This window comes from Nothoprocta perdicaria, unplaced genomic scaffold, assembly GCF_003342845.1.
Source record: "Nothoprocta perdicaria isolate Ctin4 unplaced genomic scaffold, notPer1 scaffold_49, whole genome shotgun sequence".
Classification (NCBI taxonomy): Eukaryota; Metazoa; Chordata; class Aves; order Tinamiformes; family Tinamidae; genus Nothoprocta; species Nothoprocta perdicaria.
In genome coordinates, this window is record NW_020455743.1 from 730577 (window position 1) to 751923 (window position 21347).

The 21347-nt window shown below is 36.3% G+C and overlaps 1 protein-coding gene across 1 annotated transcript in view; it reads left to right on the top strand.

The window, feature by feature from the left end:
* IL1RAPL1 (interleukin 1 receptor accessory protein like 1) overlaps positions 1 to 21347 on the top strand; it is a 701170-nt gene that overhangs the window by 352640 nt on the left and 327183 nt on the right. The window contains exon 3 of the mRNA XM_026047316.1: positions 18799 to 19078. Coding sequence (XP_025903101.1) covers positions 18799 to 19078 — 280 coding nt within the window. The remainder of the gene's footprint in view (positions 1 to 18798; positions 19079 to 21347) is intronic.

Consider the following 21347-nt stretch of genomic DNA (forward strand, 5'->3'; position numbering starts at 1 on the left):
TTTTTTTTTTCTTTTTTTTTTTCTTTTTTTTTTTTTAATCCCCTTGTTTATTTTGGATTTTTTTGAAAGTACACTAAATATTCCAGTTACTGATTTTGAGTAATTTAATATGAGAGAGGTAGTGCTTTTTCAAGATAAATCAGGAAGGAATAAAGGACATTTTTGACAGCTTGTCATATGAAATTATGAAAATTGAGCTAATCATTCCTGTGTAAAAGGGAAATTGAATACAGATAAAAACTTGCTTATTACATGCATTGTTAATTTTATGTTGTTTGTGTAAATGGCCCAGACTGTAGATTGTCACTTATCTTTGAGTAATAAGATTTTGGAACTAAATGATTAAAAGTATTCATATAACGGAATTCTGAATCCCCATTACAAATGGAAATAGAAGGGAAAGTGTAGGTAATAAGAAAAGGCTGCAGCGTTTTAGAGACTTTTTTTTAATCTACCTGAAAAATCACAATAAGTTCATTCTTTGTATCAAAAGAGATGTTTTCATGTTGTGCTCTCTTTTGTGCTATTTCCTCCATGTGTATGTTTAACAAGTTTCAGATGTACAATATCTATATTCGAGGGAAAAAGACTGTTGTTTTATAGAATCATAGAATCATTAATGTTGGAAGGGACCTTTAGAGATCATCTAGTCCAACCTCCCCTGYACATACAGGGTCACCTAGAGATTGTGGCACAGGATTGCGTCCAGACTGTTTCTGAGTATCTCCAGAGAAGGAGATTCCACAACCTCTCTTTGTAACCTGTATAAACCTTTGCAAATGCTGTCAATTGCTGTTTTTCATTAATAGCATATTTGATTGTCACTGGAAAAATTATTATCTATATCAGATTGCTACTGAGGAGCAGAAAAAAATGCTAAAACTACAGTTTAAATAGTAAAGTTAATGGTGACACACGTGCTTCCTAGCATCCATGTCTCTCCTTCTCATGCCTCCACTATTACCATGGGTCTTGAGGCTGATGGCCTCAGAGTGTATGGGGCTGGGGAGACTCATAGCATAGCATCAGCCCCCGTGTCCTTCATTGGGAAGAGCACAACGATCATGGCATGAAGCCTTCCTCCTCTTTGCCTGGAGGAGCACAATACTGGTGGCCTCTTCTTCCTCACTCCACGCTCTCCTTAGGGCCATCTCTCTGTTTCTAACAGACTTGTATGTCTTGTTGTGTTTTCACTGGTCTGCAACTCCATATTGCATCCCAAAGTAATTACTTGTTATCATCACCTATATGTATATAAATATTTTCACTAGTACTTCCTATAATAAGATGGTATTCTTCAAAAGTGAAATGAATTAGTCGGAAGCCACTTTGCCATTAGAAAACTTCTGTAAGAGCAAACCAAGCTCAAAGAAAGCCCATAAAGGCCCATCCAAGAGATGCCTAGCTCAAAGCTGACACATCCTGAGGCTCTGCAGAGCTGGCCCAAAGTCTGAGGGCGCTTACTAGCAATGCCAATATGGGACTTACTGAATTGTGTGTTACGCTCCTGATTCAAGGGGGCTGTTTTGGGGGAAATCGCTTCCTTATGAAGCTTCTCTGTCTTGCGAAAACCAGGAATCTCTCTTCTGGGATTTTAAGAAATTTTATTCTGCAACCAATGGAGAGAAGGACTTGCTGCCCAGCAGCATAAGGACATATTATTGCATTTTTGGGCTGTTAGCTCTGACTCCAGGCATGATCCCATTTCTCCATCTGAATTCTTTATACAGAATTTGTTATATCATGAATTCTTGATGTTATGAGTGTCATGAAGTAGACTTTGATCCAAGATAGAATGATGATGAACACTCATTTTCTGGCAACTTGTCACAGAAAAGTTTTAAGACAGCAAATAATGCAAAAATGTGCGTTATGACTGGTTTTATACTGGTCTACTGCTATTGTATTAGTGTGATGAAAGTAAAAAAAAAAAAAAATAGAGGTTAAAATAATGCTTTAGTAGTAGCTGAAACTGGTACAAAATATTTAATTTTTTAATTATCCTCTAACTTTCTTTCCAATATTTTTGCTCTTGTTGCCAACTCCACATTGCTTTTGCATTGTGAGTTGTTACTTAGGACACTGAAAAATGTTCTTTTTCTTTCTTTTTTTTTTCTTTTTTTTTCCCCCTCCACTCTGTTCAGTCCAAGCCTTGTGTAAGCTTCCTTTCATATCGTAGTTGTATTTCAGTAGTTCAGAAAATTATCAGGCTGTGCAATTCAAGAGAAGTTATTGTTATTGTTTTTATTTGCACTTTTGCTTTACAATATCTGTTTTTACTTGTCTAGATTTACATGTTTGGAGCTGTTGAGTAAGCTCATTTAACTAATATTTCCCATTTCTTTTCACTAAATGCTATTTTGTACTTTACATACAGAGGAGCTTAATGGAATGGAAAATGAAGCCTCCATCTTAAAAATTGAGTGTAGCATCTTTTTCTTCAAGGAAGAGAATACCTGCGCTTTAGAAATACACCTTTTCATCCAAACAGGGACTTCACTGCATTTATAATGAACATGTAACAAATGCTGATTTAAATATCCAAGTGAAGATCCATTTCAAAATTGTTAAGACATTTAGAAGACTTAAAATTTTCCTAGTGCTCAAGTCCCATTTTAGATATTCACAAAAGGAAACATGAAACTTCCTGTATGGCTTCATTCATAGATATTTTTGTGCCAAAAGCTCATGCAACCCACAGATTCTGTCTTCCCTGGAGAAAAAGAATTTTGTGGAATGTGGATTCACATTAGCTACTGAGTGTTGCAAAATGGTCAGTGAGGTACAGTGAGGTAGTTTGTATGTCTGTGAATGCAGGCCTTTTGCTTTCACCAAACTATATTTTATCTTATCATTTATTACATTACTATAGTGTTTTGTAATTTATGGACACCAGAATTATCAGCGATCAACTGGAGTCGCTAACTAATTATATTAATTTACAGACTGTAAAAGAAAACTTTKGTACAACTGGAAGGGTCAATATAGTGGCCTTGCCTCACAGAAATATATAGAACTTTTAAAGGGTATGTATTTGTTGAGGTGCTGGGTTTATGTTATTGAGGGTATCGTGTTATGTTGTTTTCTTGTTTTTTATTTTTCAGTTCAACTCTATCATGAACTGTTTTCAAAAATAAAACATAAAATCCATTGTGTTTCCCAGCTTCATGACTGCATTATCCAAAAGGTTTGGTGGAGTGAAAAAATAGAGACGTATATTTAAAGTAGCACCTTTTGCCTCTGCTTGAGGTTCAGGTAACTCTTGTTTAGCAGTGATAGCTTGGCTGTTGTCCAGCGATTTAATTAGCAGTTGTTTGCCTAATCTCTTATAACAAATAATGTTATTACTGAATTCAGGGTCTCTGAAAATCCGAATTTGACAAAGCAGGCTTAATAATGAAAATCTGTCTTTACATTGTATTTGTCTTGGCAAGAACACCAACTAGAACACATATGTTTTTCACAAACTAGAAACCATGAAGTTCAGAGTTGCAGTCCCTGAATTGTTCACTCTTTGGAAAAATAGAACTAAACAGGAATTAAAATTGAATGAAAACTGGAATGGGCTTCGAAGAAAGGGCAAAGTACACAACAGACCATCATTTTCTAGAAAGATGCTAATTTATTTTTCACTGTGAAACAGATCTACTGTAATATGTCCACATCTGTGGATTTTTAAATGTTTTTAAGCAGAATAACCATGTAGCATTGAGGCTACAAATGAGCCCTCAGGTTGATTTTATTGTCTGTTTTTTTTTTTTCTGAATCAGACAAGCTGGCTAGCTTGAATCTTGTTTAACAGCTGCCAAGAATAGATTTTTGGAGACTGGTAGTCTACTCAGCTACTGAGTCTACTCAGCTCTGGTGAGGCCGCACCTGGAATACTGTGTGCAGTTCTGGGCTCCCCAGGACAAGGGGGATGTGGAGCTCCTAGAGAGGGTCCAGCGAAGAACAACTAAGATGATTAAGGGAATGGAACATCTCTCATATGAGGAGAGACTAAGTGAGTTGGGCCTGTTTTCTCTGGAGAAGAGAAGGCTGAGAGAGGATATGATTAACRTGTATAAGCTCATGAAGGGAGAAGGCAGGGAAGAAGGGGACAAGCTCTTCTCATTGGTGGCCAGCGATAGGACAAGGAGAAATGGGCATAAGCTGAAACACAGGAGGTTCCWTCTCCAGGTGAAGAGGAACTTCTTTACTGTGAGGGTGACAGAGCCCTGGAACAGGCTGCCCAGGGAGGTTGTGGAGTCTCCTTCTCTGGAGGTCTTCAAAACCCACCTGGATGCCACCCTGTGCCACATGCTGTAGGTGTGCTTGAGCGGGAAGGTGGGACTAAATGATCTCTAGAGGTCTCTTGAAACCTTGAATATTCTGAGTGATTCTGTGTGATTCTGTGTAGCCATAGAGTCTTTTTTTTTTTTTTTTTTTTTTTTTTTTTTTTGGAGAAAGGTTGGAAGGGGAACAGGGGAATTAAGAGAATAGGGGAATTAGGACTTTGAAAGAAGAAAAGCCATGCTTTTATAAASAGATATTTAACAAATATCTGAACTGTGCATTTAAATGTTGCTACACTTAAGTTTAAATAAAACTACCATGGAAAAGTCAATTATCATATAGGTGAAATCTGTTGGCTTTCCATTATCAAGAAAAGAAAACCTTCAAAGGAATATCAGAGTGATGTGATATGACCGTATTTAGGGACACAAAAACAAAATTAAAAAAAAATTTTTAGGGATTTATTAAAATTAGTAATGTGGTCTTTTAATTGTGATAATGCTAGTCTTACCTAATAGCAGCCTACTTATATAATCATGGCTTGAAGCAATTATTTTCAGTGCTGCTGGTTTCTATTTTTTTTTTAAAGTACACTTTCCCCTAGATTTTTAGAATATTCTAAAATAAAATACCATATTATTATGTCAAAAATATGTTATTTTCTTACCTAATCAAAAAGGAAAATGTTCCATGTATTGCATTCATCAAAATATATCTCATTGATTTTAGCTGTTTTTCTCTTTTGTGTTTCAGATAAACACAAGAGATGAATATGAGGTGGTTGTATCAAACTTTCCAAATTGCTTGTTGAAGATAAGAGACAATAAATGAGATACACTTGCAGGTAGAGATGAATGTAGATGTAGACAGATCACAAATGCATTTAAAGTTTAAACTAATTTTGGAATATGATTTACAGGAGTATCCTGTAAGGGAGGAGCTTTTGACCCAAATCTCTCAAAGAACAAAAGAAAAACATTATATTTCCCCTTTGCAAAGGGGRAAAAAAACACCACCACCAAAAACTCTTCAATGCATGTCTGGCAGTCATTGATTTGTCTTTTTACAGTGCTTGAAGCTGAGCTTCTCCATTTTTTAGAAAAAAACAGTGCTGAGAGGGGAGAAATGAAGTGCTCCATGAGTTTTGACCCTCCTGAGTGAGAAGTTAAGGCTTCCATTCAAGCTAATCATTATGGAGAAAGTTTTGCAAAGTTAGTGAGATTTTTTGCTGGATAATGCATTTCCCTGGCAATACATTTTTGTGAAGGAGGGTACAGTTAAACTCCAAATTAGTTATGAATAACAACTGTATGTGCCATTTTGTCACAAAGAAAAGAGGTGTTCATGTCTAGAAAATTTTGACACTGATAGTCTACATAAAATTACATTTTATCACACAACATTATGAACACAGAATAAAATAATTTCAAATAGAAAAATACAAATATTCTTAAGGGTTACATACTTAATACTGTCTTCTTGTTTTCCTTTCCAACTTTCCTTCAAAAAGGAATTATGACTAAGATTGACCCAATTTCACAAACAGTGAATTTCAATGAACTGAACAGATAACTTTATAGAAGACTCTGCAGCTCTCACTTTAAAAACCTGAAGATACATCCTAGTCACAGAGACAGGGTGAGACACTGAACAGTAGAAAAATAGAAGTTCTCAGGTCTCTGGTTCTACATTACATGGTGATTCTAATGTACTAATGGGATAAAGTGTTTTGGAAATTGGCCTATCCAAACTGTGCTTATGTCCCTGTTCACGTAATGTGAGTTTGAAATGTGAGATTATGGTGAAATTTGAGAAGAAAAATAGTAGTATTTTTGACATTTGAAGGAGGAATCCAGAAGGGATCAATTTATTTATTCATTTTTATGTGAAAGATGGTTTTTTTCCGGGGGGGGGGGGAAAAAAAAAAAAAAAAAAAACAGGTCTGCACTGAGGATTGTGTTTAATTGGGAAAATAGATTCAATCAATGAAGTATGAAATAGAAGGATTCTGATCCTGCTTTAAGTGCAAATCTTAAGATAGCCTTAACTATGGAATAACATAATATTTCTATAGTAGTAAAGAGCCATGTAATTTAGAGTACATATGTAATTATGTGAAATGTTTCAAATTAATTATGAGACCTTCATTTTAATTTTGAGCATTTGATCCCTGTTATTAAAAACAGCCTTTCTATCTTTCTTCTTTCACCTTTCACAGAATCTTTTCCGAGGAAACAGAAGACAAGGCTCTTAAAAACGAGTGTTGTGCAGATCTTGGGATTATTAGTTATGTGTATCATCCAATTTCACTTGCTTTATTATGCGTGTGAAATAATATACCATGTGCCAGATAGTGAGGTATAATTCCATCAAAGTTCACACATATGACACATGTATGTCATATGTTTTATTTTTTTGGCTGCTATTTTTGGTTGGTGCAACATTAAAGATCTGGTTAGCAGTTACTATTTCAGGACATATTTATGTTATGTTTTCTTAATCCTGGCTCACTGTTTGTTAGCCTGGCCATCATATTATGACTTTTTATAAACAAAAATAATCATATAGAAATTTTTTAACCTTAAATTCAGAGAGTGGCTGAAAGAAAATGGATTTCTAATGGAATCTTTCACTTCAGGATCATTCATATTAGTCAGATCTTTTCAATAGACATATAATCTCTTGATGATGATGGAATGGATGGAACTTCATTTCCTGTAGCTGAGCAACAGGCATAATTAAACTTTTTCCTCAGGTATTTTTACTGCCACTAAAGGTCAAACCTTAGAGAAAGGTGATAATTAAACTGCTGATGACCCTTATAAGAGCTAAATTTACTTACATATAGCAACACAGCAGTGTAGGAAGCATTGCTCAGCTGGAGTCAATTTTATTACCAAACACAAATTTTCCTTGATATTGAGAAAACTGTCTTGAGGGAAAGCTTGATAAATACTATTTCTTAGTCTATTTACAATCCCAAGTGTAAAACAAGACTCACAAGTCAACTGGGAGACACACATGATTTCTCCTACTGCTTGGTTAATGTGCCGCAAAAATGCCATGTGAGCAGACATTCTGAGCTCCTGGTATAGCACTAATTTATTATTGTAAAGTGGAGAAACAAATGACACTTGACCCAAAACCTAGCGGCAGGGATGAAGGGTGCATGTCATTAAAAAAAAAAGAAAAAAAGAATGCAACTAGGTTAATGCAACTTCCTTGAGTATTTCCTGAAACCGAACTGCTCTTCAAAACACAAGTAGAAATTATACTTTGCCCTGAGATGCCAGCACTGGTAGTTGTGAGCTTTGCAGCTCTCTGAACTTCAGCCTTCATACTCTTACTAGCACAGAGTTGCTCACAATCTAGAATCACAGAATCATAGAATCCTTAAGGTTGGAAGGGACCTCTGGAGATCATTTAGGCCAACGCCCCTTGCTCAAGCAGGGTCACCTAGAGCATGTGGCACAGAGTTGCGTTCAAGCGGGTTTTGAAGATTTGCACAGAAGGAGACTCCACAACCTCTCCTGGCAACCTGTTCCAGTACTCTATAAAATTTGACAATCTAGGGACTGTACTAATAAGGGGCTGACATGCCTAGTAGCTCAGGTCAGGGTAAGTGAGCTCACCTTGCCTTGCATTATAAATGAGTATATGCTGTTTCTACTTTTTTCCCCAGTCAGAATACATGTGTATATAATCACATAATCATAAAACTAGAGTGCGCAAGGTATTTTAATTTGAATTAACAGAATTTGCAGAAAGTCCAGGCAAAATTAATATCTTGGTTGTCACAAAGAACTTTGCAGTCTCCTGTATTGTAAAATCTCCTCTTTTTGAATAGTTAGAAATTCAAAAGTGAATGCTGTACTTTTAGGCTGTCCTATATCTCCTTATGTCTTTCTACCAGATATGACAGTCCTCTCTAGAAAGAAAATAAAGGAGGAAGAACTTACACTAATGATACAGTAAATTAATCAAATGCATAAATTGAATATTTGAAAGTTTTCTAAATTCAAGTGTCCTAAATATCATGGGTCTCAGAAAAGGAGAGCTTGGGGGAGATAATATGAACTCTTTTTGGAGGTTATTCCTGTTTTAGGGAGGGAAAAAAAGAGGAAGGATTACCTTTTTCTAGCAAGAAACATGCACTAGTCCTTTCTCCCTCTTCCTTTGGATGTATAAACAGAATAAATTCAGTTACTGACTCTGTGGATGATGGGATAAATGCCTATTTGTCTGTTTTAGTCACCTCTCCTTTCTTCTGGCATAAATCTGAGTCTGTGTTTTTACTTCTCATACATTACTAGCAGCAGGTGATAACTCCAGTGACCCGGGGCTTGCACAGTTCCAGGTTGTGCTGAAATTTCAGTCTCATCAGTAATCCCAACTCAGTTCAGCAGAACTCATCATTAATAATTAAAGTGTGTGTTTATGTGAGCATATATGTGCAGAGCGGGAGACAGACAGTGGATGGAAGGTGGATTATCTACTAAATTGAACAATCCCTGAAGAAATTTTAAACAATTACAGATCAAAAACTATTTCAACCCTGTGACCTTATCTTGAAAAATATACCAGCGTTTTCTTTACCTTAGTGCCTTTGAGGTAGTATAAAGCCTGTGCAGAGATYAGAGAGAAGCATCACTCAATAAAAGTTTCTCTCAGTGGAATGTTTGGGTTATAAGGCGCTCTTACAATCCTTTTTAATTTCATTGAATTCTTTTATAAAAATGTTCATTCCTTCAGTGACTGGAATGACTTAGTATGAGCTTGTAGACTATTTTAGTTATAAATAGCATAGGCACTTCCATTTATTTTTTTGCATTAGAGAATTTTCAAATGATTCCAAACAGTTACTTACTTATTTAGGAGAAATGAAAGCAATTGTTGTGCGTAGTGTAAGGAAAGGTGACAGCTATAAAAAAAGACCACACAGTCCTAATCTGAAAATTCTTTTTTGATGTCAAGGTAATCTTTAAAACCTGTCAAGGTTTTAAATTTCATCCCAGTTTTGATGCACAAATTTCTCTGCCTTTAGAGATAACTGTATCTACTAGCCGGTGTTTTTTGATTATGACTAGCTGTCAGCTATCTGCTAGCTATTTCTAGCAGATGATTTCCCATCTACCAGCCTAACTATGACACTGAGGAGGAAGAAACTTCTSTCTGGATGATTAGCAACAAAAATAGGAATGGGATGAATGCTCTGTAAATATAGTACAAATGTTCAACATGCAGGCTGAACACAGGTGAAAAAAATGAAGTAGGAGCCCACCACTGTGCTGAATTCTCTTTCCTGCCTTGAGAAATGTCACCAAGGATTCAGTATGTCTGTCTTATATGCAACCTTATAATTATACAGATAGTGGAAGACTCTCTTTTTGAAACAAAACTGAATATATTTTTGATRGTCATTCCTGCCTGTAATAATTGAATTTTAAATGGGTGTATGCAACATTACGTGGAACAGGACAGGTCCCTCAGACAGATTGGAAGCAGAAACGTAACTTTTGAAGTAAGTTTGACCCAATTTGTGGCATTTCATCTGGAAGTGAATTAAAGCAATTTTTGAAGTAAATCAGCATAAAATTATGTTTCCTTTTTATCTTGAAAATTGTGATTCAGATGTCCGAAGCCTAAACACTTCTTATTGCTGAGAACTCTTTGCCTACTTCTTTAAATATTTTCCATCATTTATGGATGTTTTATGACTGCAGGTATTTTATGTGAGATGATTATCATGTTTATGGAAAACTTAAGCCATTTGACCTGACTGACTGTTGCCAAGGCCTTATGGCACAATACAGAAATGCAGTCCCATGATAAAGTAAATATTGTCTCTGTCTGTTCAACCAGAATAAAAAAAAATATATATGTATAAAAAACTTTTCTTTGAATTGAAGATGACAAATGTTTCCTTTGGAAAATATTCTTGGTATTTCTTTCCAAAAAAAAAAAAAAAAAAAAAAAAACATTTCTGTTATATTCACTGAATCAGGATGTGAAATATATTCAAATGTTAGAAATTTTGGAAAGGGCATTGTCTTGTTCTCTTCATCTTATTTTTTCTTATTTTGCATACATTCAGGGGCAAAGCATAGAGAGGTAAAGGGAAATGCTCTGATGTTCTGATTTGTGACTTAGAAATTCATTGCAGTGAGGCACATCACCTGATCCGTGAAAGCACATAAGGAAACTTTTCATTTGAATACCACAAGATYTGATTTCTTAATTAAATCCATTCTGATTTCTTTAGATTCACTTCAGCCAAAGTATTCATGCTGATCTTGAAAGTAAGCTTCAGTGAAAGGAGCGAAGTTTTCTTCTCAAATTCAAATAGTAATAATTTTCATTTCCTTTACCTAATGAGATTAAAGTACTCAACTACTGTATTACTCTGATGGCCTCTTTCTCCTTGGTAAGCTGTCTCAAGTGTGCCAAATGTGGTATGTGGGAACAGAGGAAATGTCAAGCCAGAGAGCAAAGATTTACAAAATGTAATATCTTTTGCATGCTTTAGCGTCCAGACTTAATATGGAAAAAAAAAAAGAAAGAAGGAAAATGCCAGATGCTATAATAACATGAGTTCATCTGAAATGAACAAAAAGTACAAACAGATTTATAATGACTTTTTATAATCCCTGGAGTGTAGATTTACTGTACTTAGTATTTTCTCTTTAAAGTTCACCTAATATTGTTGTTCCTTGCTAAGTCTTTCTGCGGTTCCTATTGGCTTTAAACTACCACATTTTGTAGTTGGTAGTATCTGCAAGAAAAGAACATATATCCTTAAAACTTCCTCGGTTGCAATGAATATTTGTTTCATAAGCAAATACGTTCCTTGTTTAGCAGATAGATGTCAAATAATCCCTGTGTTCCATGTGTCTGGAAGATTTTCCTGCAATTTGTAAAACACAGCATGATTTCTTTTTCCTTATTCCACTTTTGGTAGTCATTTGGTTTCTTATTTGGTTAGTGTGTGTTTTCTGCTTGTTATGGTCCCAAATGCTGCACTGTGTGCTGATAGGAAGCTGCTGGGTAATAAYAAGAATTGCTTTTGCTGTTGATGGCTTCACACAGAAACTTTTAAAGGACTCCTGAAATCAAAAGGATGTGTTAAAGAAAAAGAAAATTTGTCCCTTTTTGCACCTTGGACACTTGTAGCTTATACAGAGAATATTACACCAAAATGTATCTATTTCACTTATATTTGCAGGAAATTTTCTGCTTGTTAAGACAAATAATCATACAACATATAGCAACGTATATATATGTGTATCTATATATGTATTTTTTTCTTTTTCTGTTAAAAGGACAACTACATTTTAAAGCCTCCTGCTGAGGAGATAGCTATGTGGAAGGGGTAGGGTTGTTTGTTTGTTTGTTTTAATCATTAGTTACCATAATTTGGCAGTGGTGCCATGCGAATCCTGGCCTAACCTACATGGGAAAATCCGTACTGTCTCAGTACATCCATCCATGGAGCAGGCATTACCTCTGCCTGCAGGTACAATAGCTTATTCTTTCCTCAAGGCTTTAAAAAGGTCACAGAACATTCCAAAACACACTAATCACCAAAGCCTTATTTAATGCATTTCTGAAGGTACATTGTATGTGTCAGATGAATATATCGATACAAATATTGACATTGTGTTCCTAGCCAGGAGCACTGTAATTTATTTCTGAGTTAGTGTATGCGCAAATATGAAGCCCTGACATGCACATACAATGAAGATTATTTAAAAACTCTTGTTGAATTCAAACTGAATTAAAAAAAATGACAAAAATGACATTTTAGCTTCTATTTATTTGTGCAGATAGATAGAAATGCATATCAGACTTTGCTTTAAGTAGATGAATGTCTATAATTTGTGTCTAATAGGACTACCTCTAAGTTCTAAGCAGTCCCTATAATCAATAGGAGTTTGATGCAGATAGCATGCTTTGGTAGTAGTGTTTCACAGTCACAGTTTCAGTATATTAATTCTATACCAGTATTTTAACAGCAGAAGTGGTATAGAGCAGATTAATAAACAGAAATATGTAATATCTAGTTTGTACCATTGCAGCAACCTCATGGCTACCTGTACTTAATTATATCCTAGAGCTTTTAATCTTTGCACTTTTAAAGGCCAAATATACTTTGATTCAAAATCTGGTTGGAATAAGCAGCATTTATTTGGGTCTCAGCTCTTCTGAAGCACTTATTAGTTTCATTTCCAAATGGTCCCAGTCACATAGTCATATTACTGCAGCTTAAAGAGATTTCCATTCTACTGATAAATAACAGCAGCAAGGTGTTTGCACTCTGTATGGCATCTGTGATAATTTGATTAGTTTTAATCCTTGTGTATTGTGAACTAATCTATTAAATTGCCTTATTTTTACTGCAAGTGGAAAGCTGTCACATGTTTAGTTATTATGATTCAGCTGATATTCAGAAAATTGCCTATGCAGTTGAGTTCTTTRTAGGAGGAAAGAGCATAAAGGCATAAAGTGTAGCTGCTATTCCAAAATGAGGAAATCCTCMATCTCTGCCATAATCTCCAAAACAAGCCTACTGGAGAATAGGATGAGTTTTCAGAAGCAGTTTTGATAATAAGAGATTATGGAAGAGATTAATTAATTTGCTATCTGCTATACAACATGATATACCAATATTATTACTGGAGTATTGTGTGCAGTTCTTGACTCCCCAGTACAAGAGGGATGTGGAGCTTCTAGAGAGGGTCCAGCAGTGAGCAACATGATTCAGGGAATGGAATAGCAATCATACAAGGAGAGAATGAGTGGGTTGGGCCTGTTTAGCCTAGAGAAGAGAAGGCTGAGAGGGGATATGATTAACATGTATARGTACCTGAAGAGTGAATGTAGAGAAGAAGGGGCTCTTTTCATTGGTGGCCAGTGACAGGACAAGGTGTAATGGGTATAAATTGAAACACATGAAGTTCCATCTCCAGGTGAAGAGGAACTTCTTTAGTGTGAGAGTGACAGAGGCTGGAAGAGGCTGCCCAGGGAGGCTGTGGAGTCTACTTCTCTGAAGGTCTTCAAAACCCGCCTGGATGCCACCCTGTGCCAAATGCTGTAGGTGTGCCTGCTTGAGCGGGAAGGTTGGACTAGATGATCTCTAGAGGTCCCTTCCAGCCTTGAACATTCTGTGATTCTGTGTGATTCTCTGATTCTTTTCCTCAGCTAACAATGTTTGTTGCCTTTACAGTGCATTTTCTTCATGCCTTCATGCCCATTAGAGTTCATCTTTTATTTCAACTAAAAGGATGCACAGACCAAATAAATAATCTTATCTTCCCTGCCAAATTTGGTTGCAAATGGCTAATATGTTTAGAAAAACTTAAAGTGGCTGACAAATAAATGCAAGGCACACAGCGACATTGAATAAACCTCCTTTCTGTAGGATATTAGGTTAAGAGTGGAAGACAAAGCACACATAAATGAAAAAAAAATGAATCCAATAATTTTTGGTTTATATGAAAATAAGTACAATAAATTTTGAAGAGTTTGCTGTTACTGAATTACTGTTCTGGATATTTTAGGAGAATTGTTTTCAACCAATGCCAATACCAGAACTAAATTGTTTAGATAGATCAGGAAGTCAGATTTCCACAAATGCCTTGGAAATGTGGAGACTTCTATTATCTTTCAGAGCTAGAAATTGAATTGAAGTTTTTAAACTAAGATGGGTTATAGCAATGGGCTGAGGAGTTAGGWGCTCAATTTGCTGCTTTTCAGTACTGAATTTTCCCTTGAAAATGATGTGTATGATCCTTAAAAATGAAAGGGAAGACCCTGTCAGAAATGTTAAATATTTTATGTGGGTCCTATCACCAGATGCAGCCTCCAGGGAGCTTGTTTATCCAGCAGAACGATCTCATTATTAGGACGGTGATGTAGTGTGGTTTACCTCATACATGGAAATCACTCAAGGAAATGAGTGAATGATATTCATTCTGATCACTGTATAGTGCTATTATGTGTAGCAATAATTGGCAGCATGTGAAAATAGATATCAGAGATTACAACCATTCATTTGCACGCAGTTCTACTTTCATTTGAATGCACTTCTGAAATTTCAAATTATTCAAGTATTTTTTTTCAATTTATAAAATAATAATGGTAATATTAATGTGATTGACTGCTTGATGATGTGACAATAGAAATAAAGATGGGAAAGCCTAACATTTGGTAAGTCTTGATTATATTTTTTCCCATCATAGTTTTATGCCAGCACAAATGTATATTTTGATTGTATTGTGGCAGCAGATATAACTAAGAAAGGAAACACTCGTTTTTTCTCTTTAGGTAGTAACCTTATTAAAGAAAAATAAGAAAACTTAGTGAAGATAGAAATGAATCMCAGTTTAATTGTAAAACTCAATACAAAACCCTCAGTCAATTTGATATTGACAAGAGCAGACTAACATTATAACTATTAAGACTTTTYCTTGTCTTTTCCTATCTCTGAAACAATGGAGCATGTGCTTAACATCTAACTATAAAGTGTATTTAAGGAACTGATGTCAGTAGGAAAATCTAAATATTTGCCTAAGTGTAAAATACATAACAAATACAACTAATCTTTGAAAAAGTACCCTTCCATGCCTGAACGATTTTGGAAATCCATATTAGGTTTCCCATATATCCAAGTTTTTCTAGATTGAAAAAATGCGTATGTATTCAGTGCACCTTTTACGGAGTATAAGTAGGATGTGTCAATTATAGTACAGGCATACTATCATAGATTTATATAATCATAGCCTCATTAAGGTTGGAAGGGACCTTTGGAGATCATGTAGCCCATGCAGGGTCACCAGATCATTTTACACAGGATGGTGTCTAAGCAGGTTTTTACAGAGAAGATTTGCAGAGAAGGAGATTCCACAACCTCTCTTGGCAAGCTGTTTCAGAGCTCTGTCGCCCTCACTTTTTCCTCGAGTTCCTGTGAAACTTTTGGTGCTTCAGTTTGTGCATGTTTCCTCTAGTCCTAGTCCCTTCCCCTAGTCCGCTGGTCGCTACCGAAAAGAGGCTGGCTCTGCCTTGAGGTATTTAGGCACACTGATCAGGTTCCCCCTCAGCCTTCTCTTCTTCATGCTGAACAGGCATGAAGAGAGGCTCTCTCAGCCTTTCCTCATAGGGCAGATGTTCCAGGTCCTGATAATCCTCATAGCCCTGTGCTGGACTCTCTCCAGCAGCTCCACATCCCTCTTGTACTGGGGAGCCCAGAACTGGACACAGTCTCCAGATGTGGCCTCACCAGGACTGCGTAGAGGGGGACAGTCACCACCCTCGACTTGCTGGAGATGCTCTTCTTAATGCACCCCAGGATCCTGTTGGTCTTCTTGACCACCAGGGCACACTGCAGTTTCATGGTCAACTAGTCGTACACCATGACACCCAGCTCCCTCTCTGAGGGGCTGCTCTCCAGAGCATCAATCCCCAGCCTGTTCTGGTGTCTGGGGTTATTCCTCCCCAAGTGCAGGACCTCAGACTTGCTTTTGTTGACCTTCATGACGTTTCTCACCGCCCAGTCGTCCAGTCTGTCCAGGTCCCTCTGGATGGTGGCACCRCCCTCAGGGGTATCAGCTACTTCTCCCAGTTTGGTAGCAAATCCTCTCTAATACCTATCCTCTGAGTATTTACAATAATCTAATTTTTAAGGACATGAGAACACTGAATGTTATGGCTAGCATAGCAAAAATAAACCAAGGTCACCAATCATATAAGAATATGGATTGCTTCAGTGCCTACTGGATAACTAAAATCCAGATAAATTTGTCCAATGCTTTAAAGCATGGGATTCTCTTTTATAGCTGACAGATAACAGCCTGTCACATTACTTGCATCTTATCTGATTTTGTACATCTTAAAGAGAAGTCATGGATAATTAAATTTCACAAAAAGTAAATGAGGATCTGTTTCTAAATCTCAGTTTTAAGGCAAAACATACAATAGAATCCCATGGCATGATGGGCATGCCAGTGTTCATATTTGCTTGAGTTGCTGTTCTCTTAAGCCATCTGGTATTACATACTGAGCAGTCAGTATGCCAACAAACTAACTAATAGAAAATAGTTACATTAAAAAGTAATGTTGTTTGTACAGTGTGATATGAAGTTTTCATTTGTTTTTGATTTGTATTTTTTCCCATAAAAAATGATCCAACTTAACTATTACAGGATTTTTTAGAATTTAGAATTTAGTCTTTTAGAGCATTAATGTAAATAGAATGGCTAAATATTTCTTGTTCACATTCTCTTTAAAACTCAAGAACTTTAAAAGTTTAATTTGTGCAAAATTTTTGAAGTCTTTTATTTTTTGCTTGTAGAATGTCTGCTAGCATGTATGTCTAGGCTCACTAAACTGGATTAGAGATGATATATCATTTGAGCGGTGCTTATTACTTTTTCATGAAGAATATCATGCTGAAATAAAGCCAAGTTCTACATGGTTATTCCTTTATTTATATATCAGTGTGAAATAGGGTTGGTATTATTCTGTAGTATATTCTCATGTATTCATCAAGCTCAGTGGATGGGAGATCACTAGAACTGAATATCCTGAGAGAGCACATGTCTACTAGACTAACATAAACCTAAATATAGTGAATAGACAATGAAAGTCAAGATCACATTTTGATAATAAAGTATGATGAGGCTGTTACATGCTAACATATAATGGAATCAACATTGCTTAGAGATGCATTTTAATTCATTCTTGGCCTCAAGCATTTAGAAGTAGAATGAAATAGAATCTGATCAGAGAGAGAGTGCTGTTTGAGGAAGGTAAAAATGAAATGATCAAAAATGTAAACATATTCTGAAATAAATGGAAGATCATTTCTTAAATCATATTGGTAAGCTAATAGTGTAATCTTTTCTCTATTCACTTTAATTTCTGCAGAAATATCTTGGTTCTTGTTGGAGTCTAATACTGAATGTTGATTTTAGCGACTGTGGGATAGGAATATTGGAACAGAGCCATAGATTCTTTTCTGGCCTTTAAATAAGGAAAACATTCCAAGGCTATATGAAATATTTCAGTATATGAATTCTGTTCACTCTATGAAATGACTCTAATGTTTCTACTTTTTTCTTCTGTCTTTCAGTATTGTATTGTCTTAGGTTCTTAGGTATGCCGTGGTATCTAATATAAATATGTTTGTCTCATATTTCATTGTGTATGATGAGTATTGTGGTGCTATCCACATAAAAATCTTAAAAATTCCTTTAAAGTGGCATGCTTTTCTCTCAAAATAAGAGATGGGAACATTTTCTGTTTTTAAAGTGGTAGTACTGCTTAATCTTGAAGAGTAGTAGCTTGAACTTTCCCTTAATATTAGTATTCAACAAGATCTAGGGTAAGAGACATGTCACATAATCTTAGATACGTTAGATACGATAAAGTTGATGGTCTCACCTAAACTAAGTTCTTGTAAAATCAAAAAGGGAATGACCACTTCAAAGACCAAATGTTCTGGGCAAACATAGCTATCTTTTTTAGCATAAAATACATTGTCCTTTGTATATACTGTGTATATTTAGCATATGGGAGTGGGAGGTTGAATAACTAGCTCAAGCTGAACAACAGCAAATGGTAATGAATTTTCACTGTTTAAACTCCTTTGCAACAAAATTTAAGCTTTAGATAGGCTAAAAAACACATTGTAGAAACTATATGCGTTCTTTTTGTGCTTTTCTTTTTATTAAAAATAGTTATATTAGTTTTATTAAAAATAGTTATAAAAAAATCCAGTATTCCCTTTTGAGGAGCAGTTATTAGGAGTTATATTGATCCATATTGACAGCTTGGTCTTTATTAAACAGGTGAATAATTATTCTAGAATTACTGCTAGCTGAGTCAGAAAAAAATAAATATATAAAACATTTTAATTAATTTGTAATGTACTTCTGGAAAGTCAGGAATGCTAAGTCTTAATTCTGATTCTTAATTGCTTGTGAATAATCCATGAAAAATATGTTCAGCCATTTTCCCAGAACTTAACTGCTCTTGCTGTTAAGACAGTTTCTTCTTCTCCTTTGGATCGAAAACAAACTTTCACATTCCCAGCTTCAGGGCACAGCTCCTTGTCCTCATGTCTTTCGAGACAAAATTATTCCCTTCTTTCATTGATATTGTTGCCCTGAAGGTTTTTGATTAATGTGTTTCACTGATTATGACAGTCTGTGTACAACATGGCCTCAGTGTTGCACTAATTTGATTCCAATATTTTATAACAATTCATGCTGGGGTTCCACAAGAGACAAAAAAGAGTAATTGCTCATTATCTCAGAAATTATCAAGATTTACCACTAATTCTCAGAATAGCTCTGTTCCACATAAGACAGTAAATGATGTTAACAGTGTGGAAATGCAGTTAATTTTCGAATGATCAAAGAGCACTACTTGTCACTCAATGGACATAGATTTCATATGCTTACTGTATAACTAGTCTCATGTGTGCTCTCTAAAACTTTAGTAATCCATTTTTTTTCCCTCTTTCAGCTGATGGATGCACTGACTGGTCTGTGGATTACAAGAAATATCAAGTTCTAGTGGGAGAACCTGTYCGTATAAAATGTGCATTGTTTTATGGATATATTAGAGCCAATTACTCCCTAGCCCAAAGTGCTGGACTCAGTTTGATGTGGTACAAAAGCTCTGGACCTGGAGATTTCGAGGAACCTATAGCTTTTGATGGAACTAGAATGAGCAAAGAAGAAGACTCCATTTGGTTTCGGCCTACAGTAGTACAAGACAGCGGGCTGTATGCATGTGTTATAAGGTACTATATTTTAATGTACTACTTAAATGGCATAGATAAACCAAACTTGAGGATATTTATATTGAAACTTTGTAGCAATTTGTAATATCTTTGAGTATGTCCTTTTTCTTTTCCTCTTGCTGTCCCTTTCCCTTTCATATTTAAGTAGAAATGATGGTTGAATGAATGAGTTGAATGATGGTTGAATGAATGAAAAAAAAACAGTTATATATAGCAAGATCTGAAATTTAGAGATCCAGTCCCATTCATCATGGAATTTATGTGTTTATACCTCTGCTTTGATTTAACTCTTAAAATACATTCAGTCTTATAATCCAAAGGYTCACTATGCAAATTCAAATTTAATTTAATTTTCATGAGTTTTCCTTATTTTTTAATTTATCTTTTCATGTGGAATTTTGTGCCAGTTATTTTGTGCTAGATTTCTACCACCTCATGTAAACTGGYTACATTAAGGAAAATGGAATATGATTATGCTAAAGATTTTTTACCTTTTTAAAGACATATATYCTCTCCTATCATAGCTGGTTTGACCTGGTAATGGGGACTGGGTGAAGATATCTTCCAAAACTATTTAACCTTCTAATGGACCAAGCCCTACCAACTTACGTTTGAATAGATTCCTATTCCTGCTTTGTTAGACAGATGTTCAACTTCCTTCTGCAYCTCTAAAGTGGTTTATGCCAAGACATTGTTTTCAGTTCTTTGTTGTTAAAAGGATCATCTAGGTACTTTCATACTGTGTCACATTATACTTATACTGGATGTGAAACTATGCAAATTGTGCATAAAAGATTTAGGGAAGATTCAGTACTAGTTGTTTGATGAGTTGGAAGAATTACTTATTATACTTAGGTCAAAAGATGAATCAGTGTTCTTCTCTGTCTTCATATCTATAAAAAAATTCTACATATAGACTATAGAAATTCCTAAAAAAGAAGAAAAAAAAAGAAAGTAAAGCAGCTCGAGGAGCCGTAGAATCATAGAATAATAGAATCCTTAAGGTTGGAAGGGACTTTTAGAGATCATTTAGTCTAACCCCCTGCACATGCAAGGTCMCCTAGAGCATGTGGCACAGGGCTGCATCGAAGCGGGTTTTAAAGATCTCCAGGGAAGGAGACTCCACAACCTCTCTTGGCAACCTATTCCAGTGCTCTGCCACCCTCACTGCCAGGAAATTTCTTCCTCGAGTTCCTGTGAAACTTTTGGTGCTTCAGTTTGTGGCCATTTCCTCTAGTGCTATTGGTGGCCACCACTGGTGTCTGGCTGGCCACCATCCTTCTCACTCCTTCCCTTGAGGTATTTGAAGACACGGATCAGGTCCCCCCTCAGCCTTCTCTTCTTCACGCTGAGTAGGCCCAGCTCCCTCAGCCTTTTCTCATAGGGCAGATGTTCCAGGCTCATGATMATCCTCGTAGCCCTGMGCTGGACTCTCTCTTGCAGCTTCACATCCCTCTTGTACTGGGGAGCCCAGAACTGGACACAGTCTCCAGATGCAGCCTCACCAGGGCTGTGTAKAGGGGAACTATCACCTCCCTGAACTTGCTGGAGATGCTTTTCTTAATGCACCCGAGGATCCCATTGACCTTCTTGGCCATGAGGGCACACTGCTGCCTCATGGTCAACTTGTCAATCACCATGACGGGCAGGTCCTTCTCAACAGAGCTCTCCAGAAGTTCAGTCTCCAGCCTGTTCYGGTGTCTGGGGTTATTCYTTCCCAAGTGAAGGACCTTGCCTTTGTAGAATCACATGAGGTTTCTCACTGCCCAGTTGTGCAGTCTGTCCAGGTCCCTCTGGATGGTGGCACAGCCCTTTGTGGTATCAGCTACTCATGTCAGCTTGGTATCATCAGCAAACTTGCTGAAGGGGCATTCTGTCACTTCATCCAGGTCATTGATGAATAAATTGAACAGGACTGGACCGAGGACTGACGCCTAGGGGTCACCACTGACTATAGGCCTCCAACTGGACTCAGCACCACTAATTACCACATCACCACATTACCATTACCATTACCATTACCATACCAGGAAGGTAAAAGATGCTATTCTGGCATTGCAAAGAAAAGAAGAAAAATATGTTTCACCAACACCTGAAGAGTCTAGTGATGTCTAGAACACGTCCAGAATCCCCAGAGGGATGCCAAATTTCTTCATTTGTTCAATAATATTTTTTGTGTGATTTTTTCTTCTGATGAGGAGTGGAGAGGAGAGGAGAGGAGAGAGGAGAGGAGAGGAGGAGAGGAAGAAAACTAAGCAAGTTTTGTTGA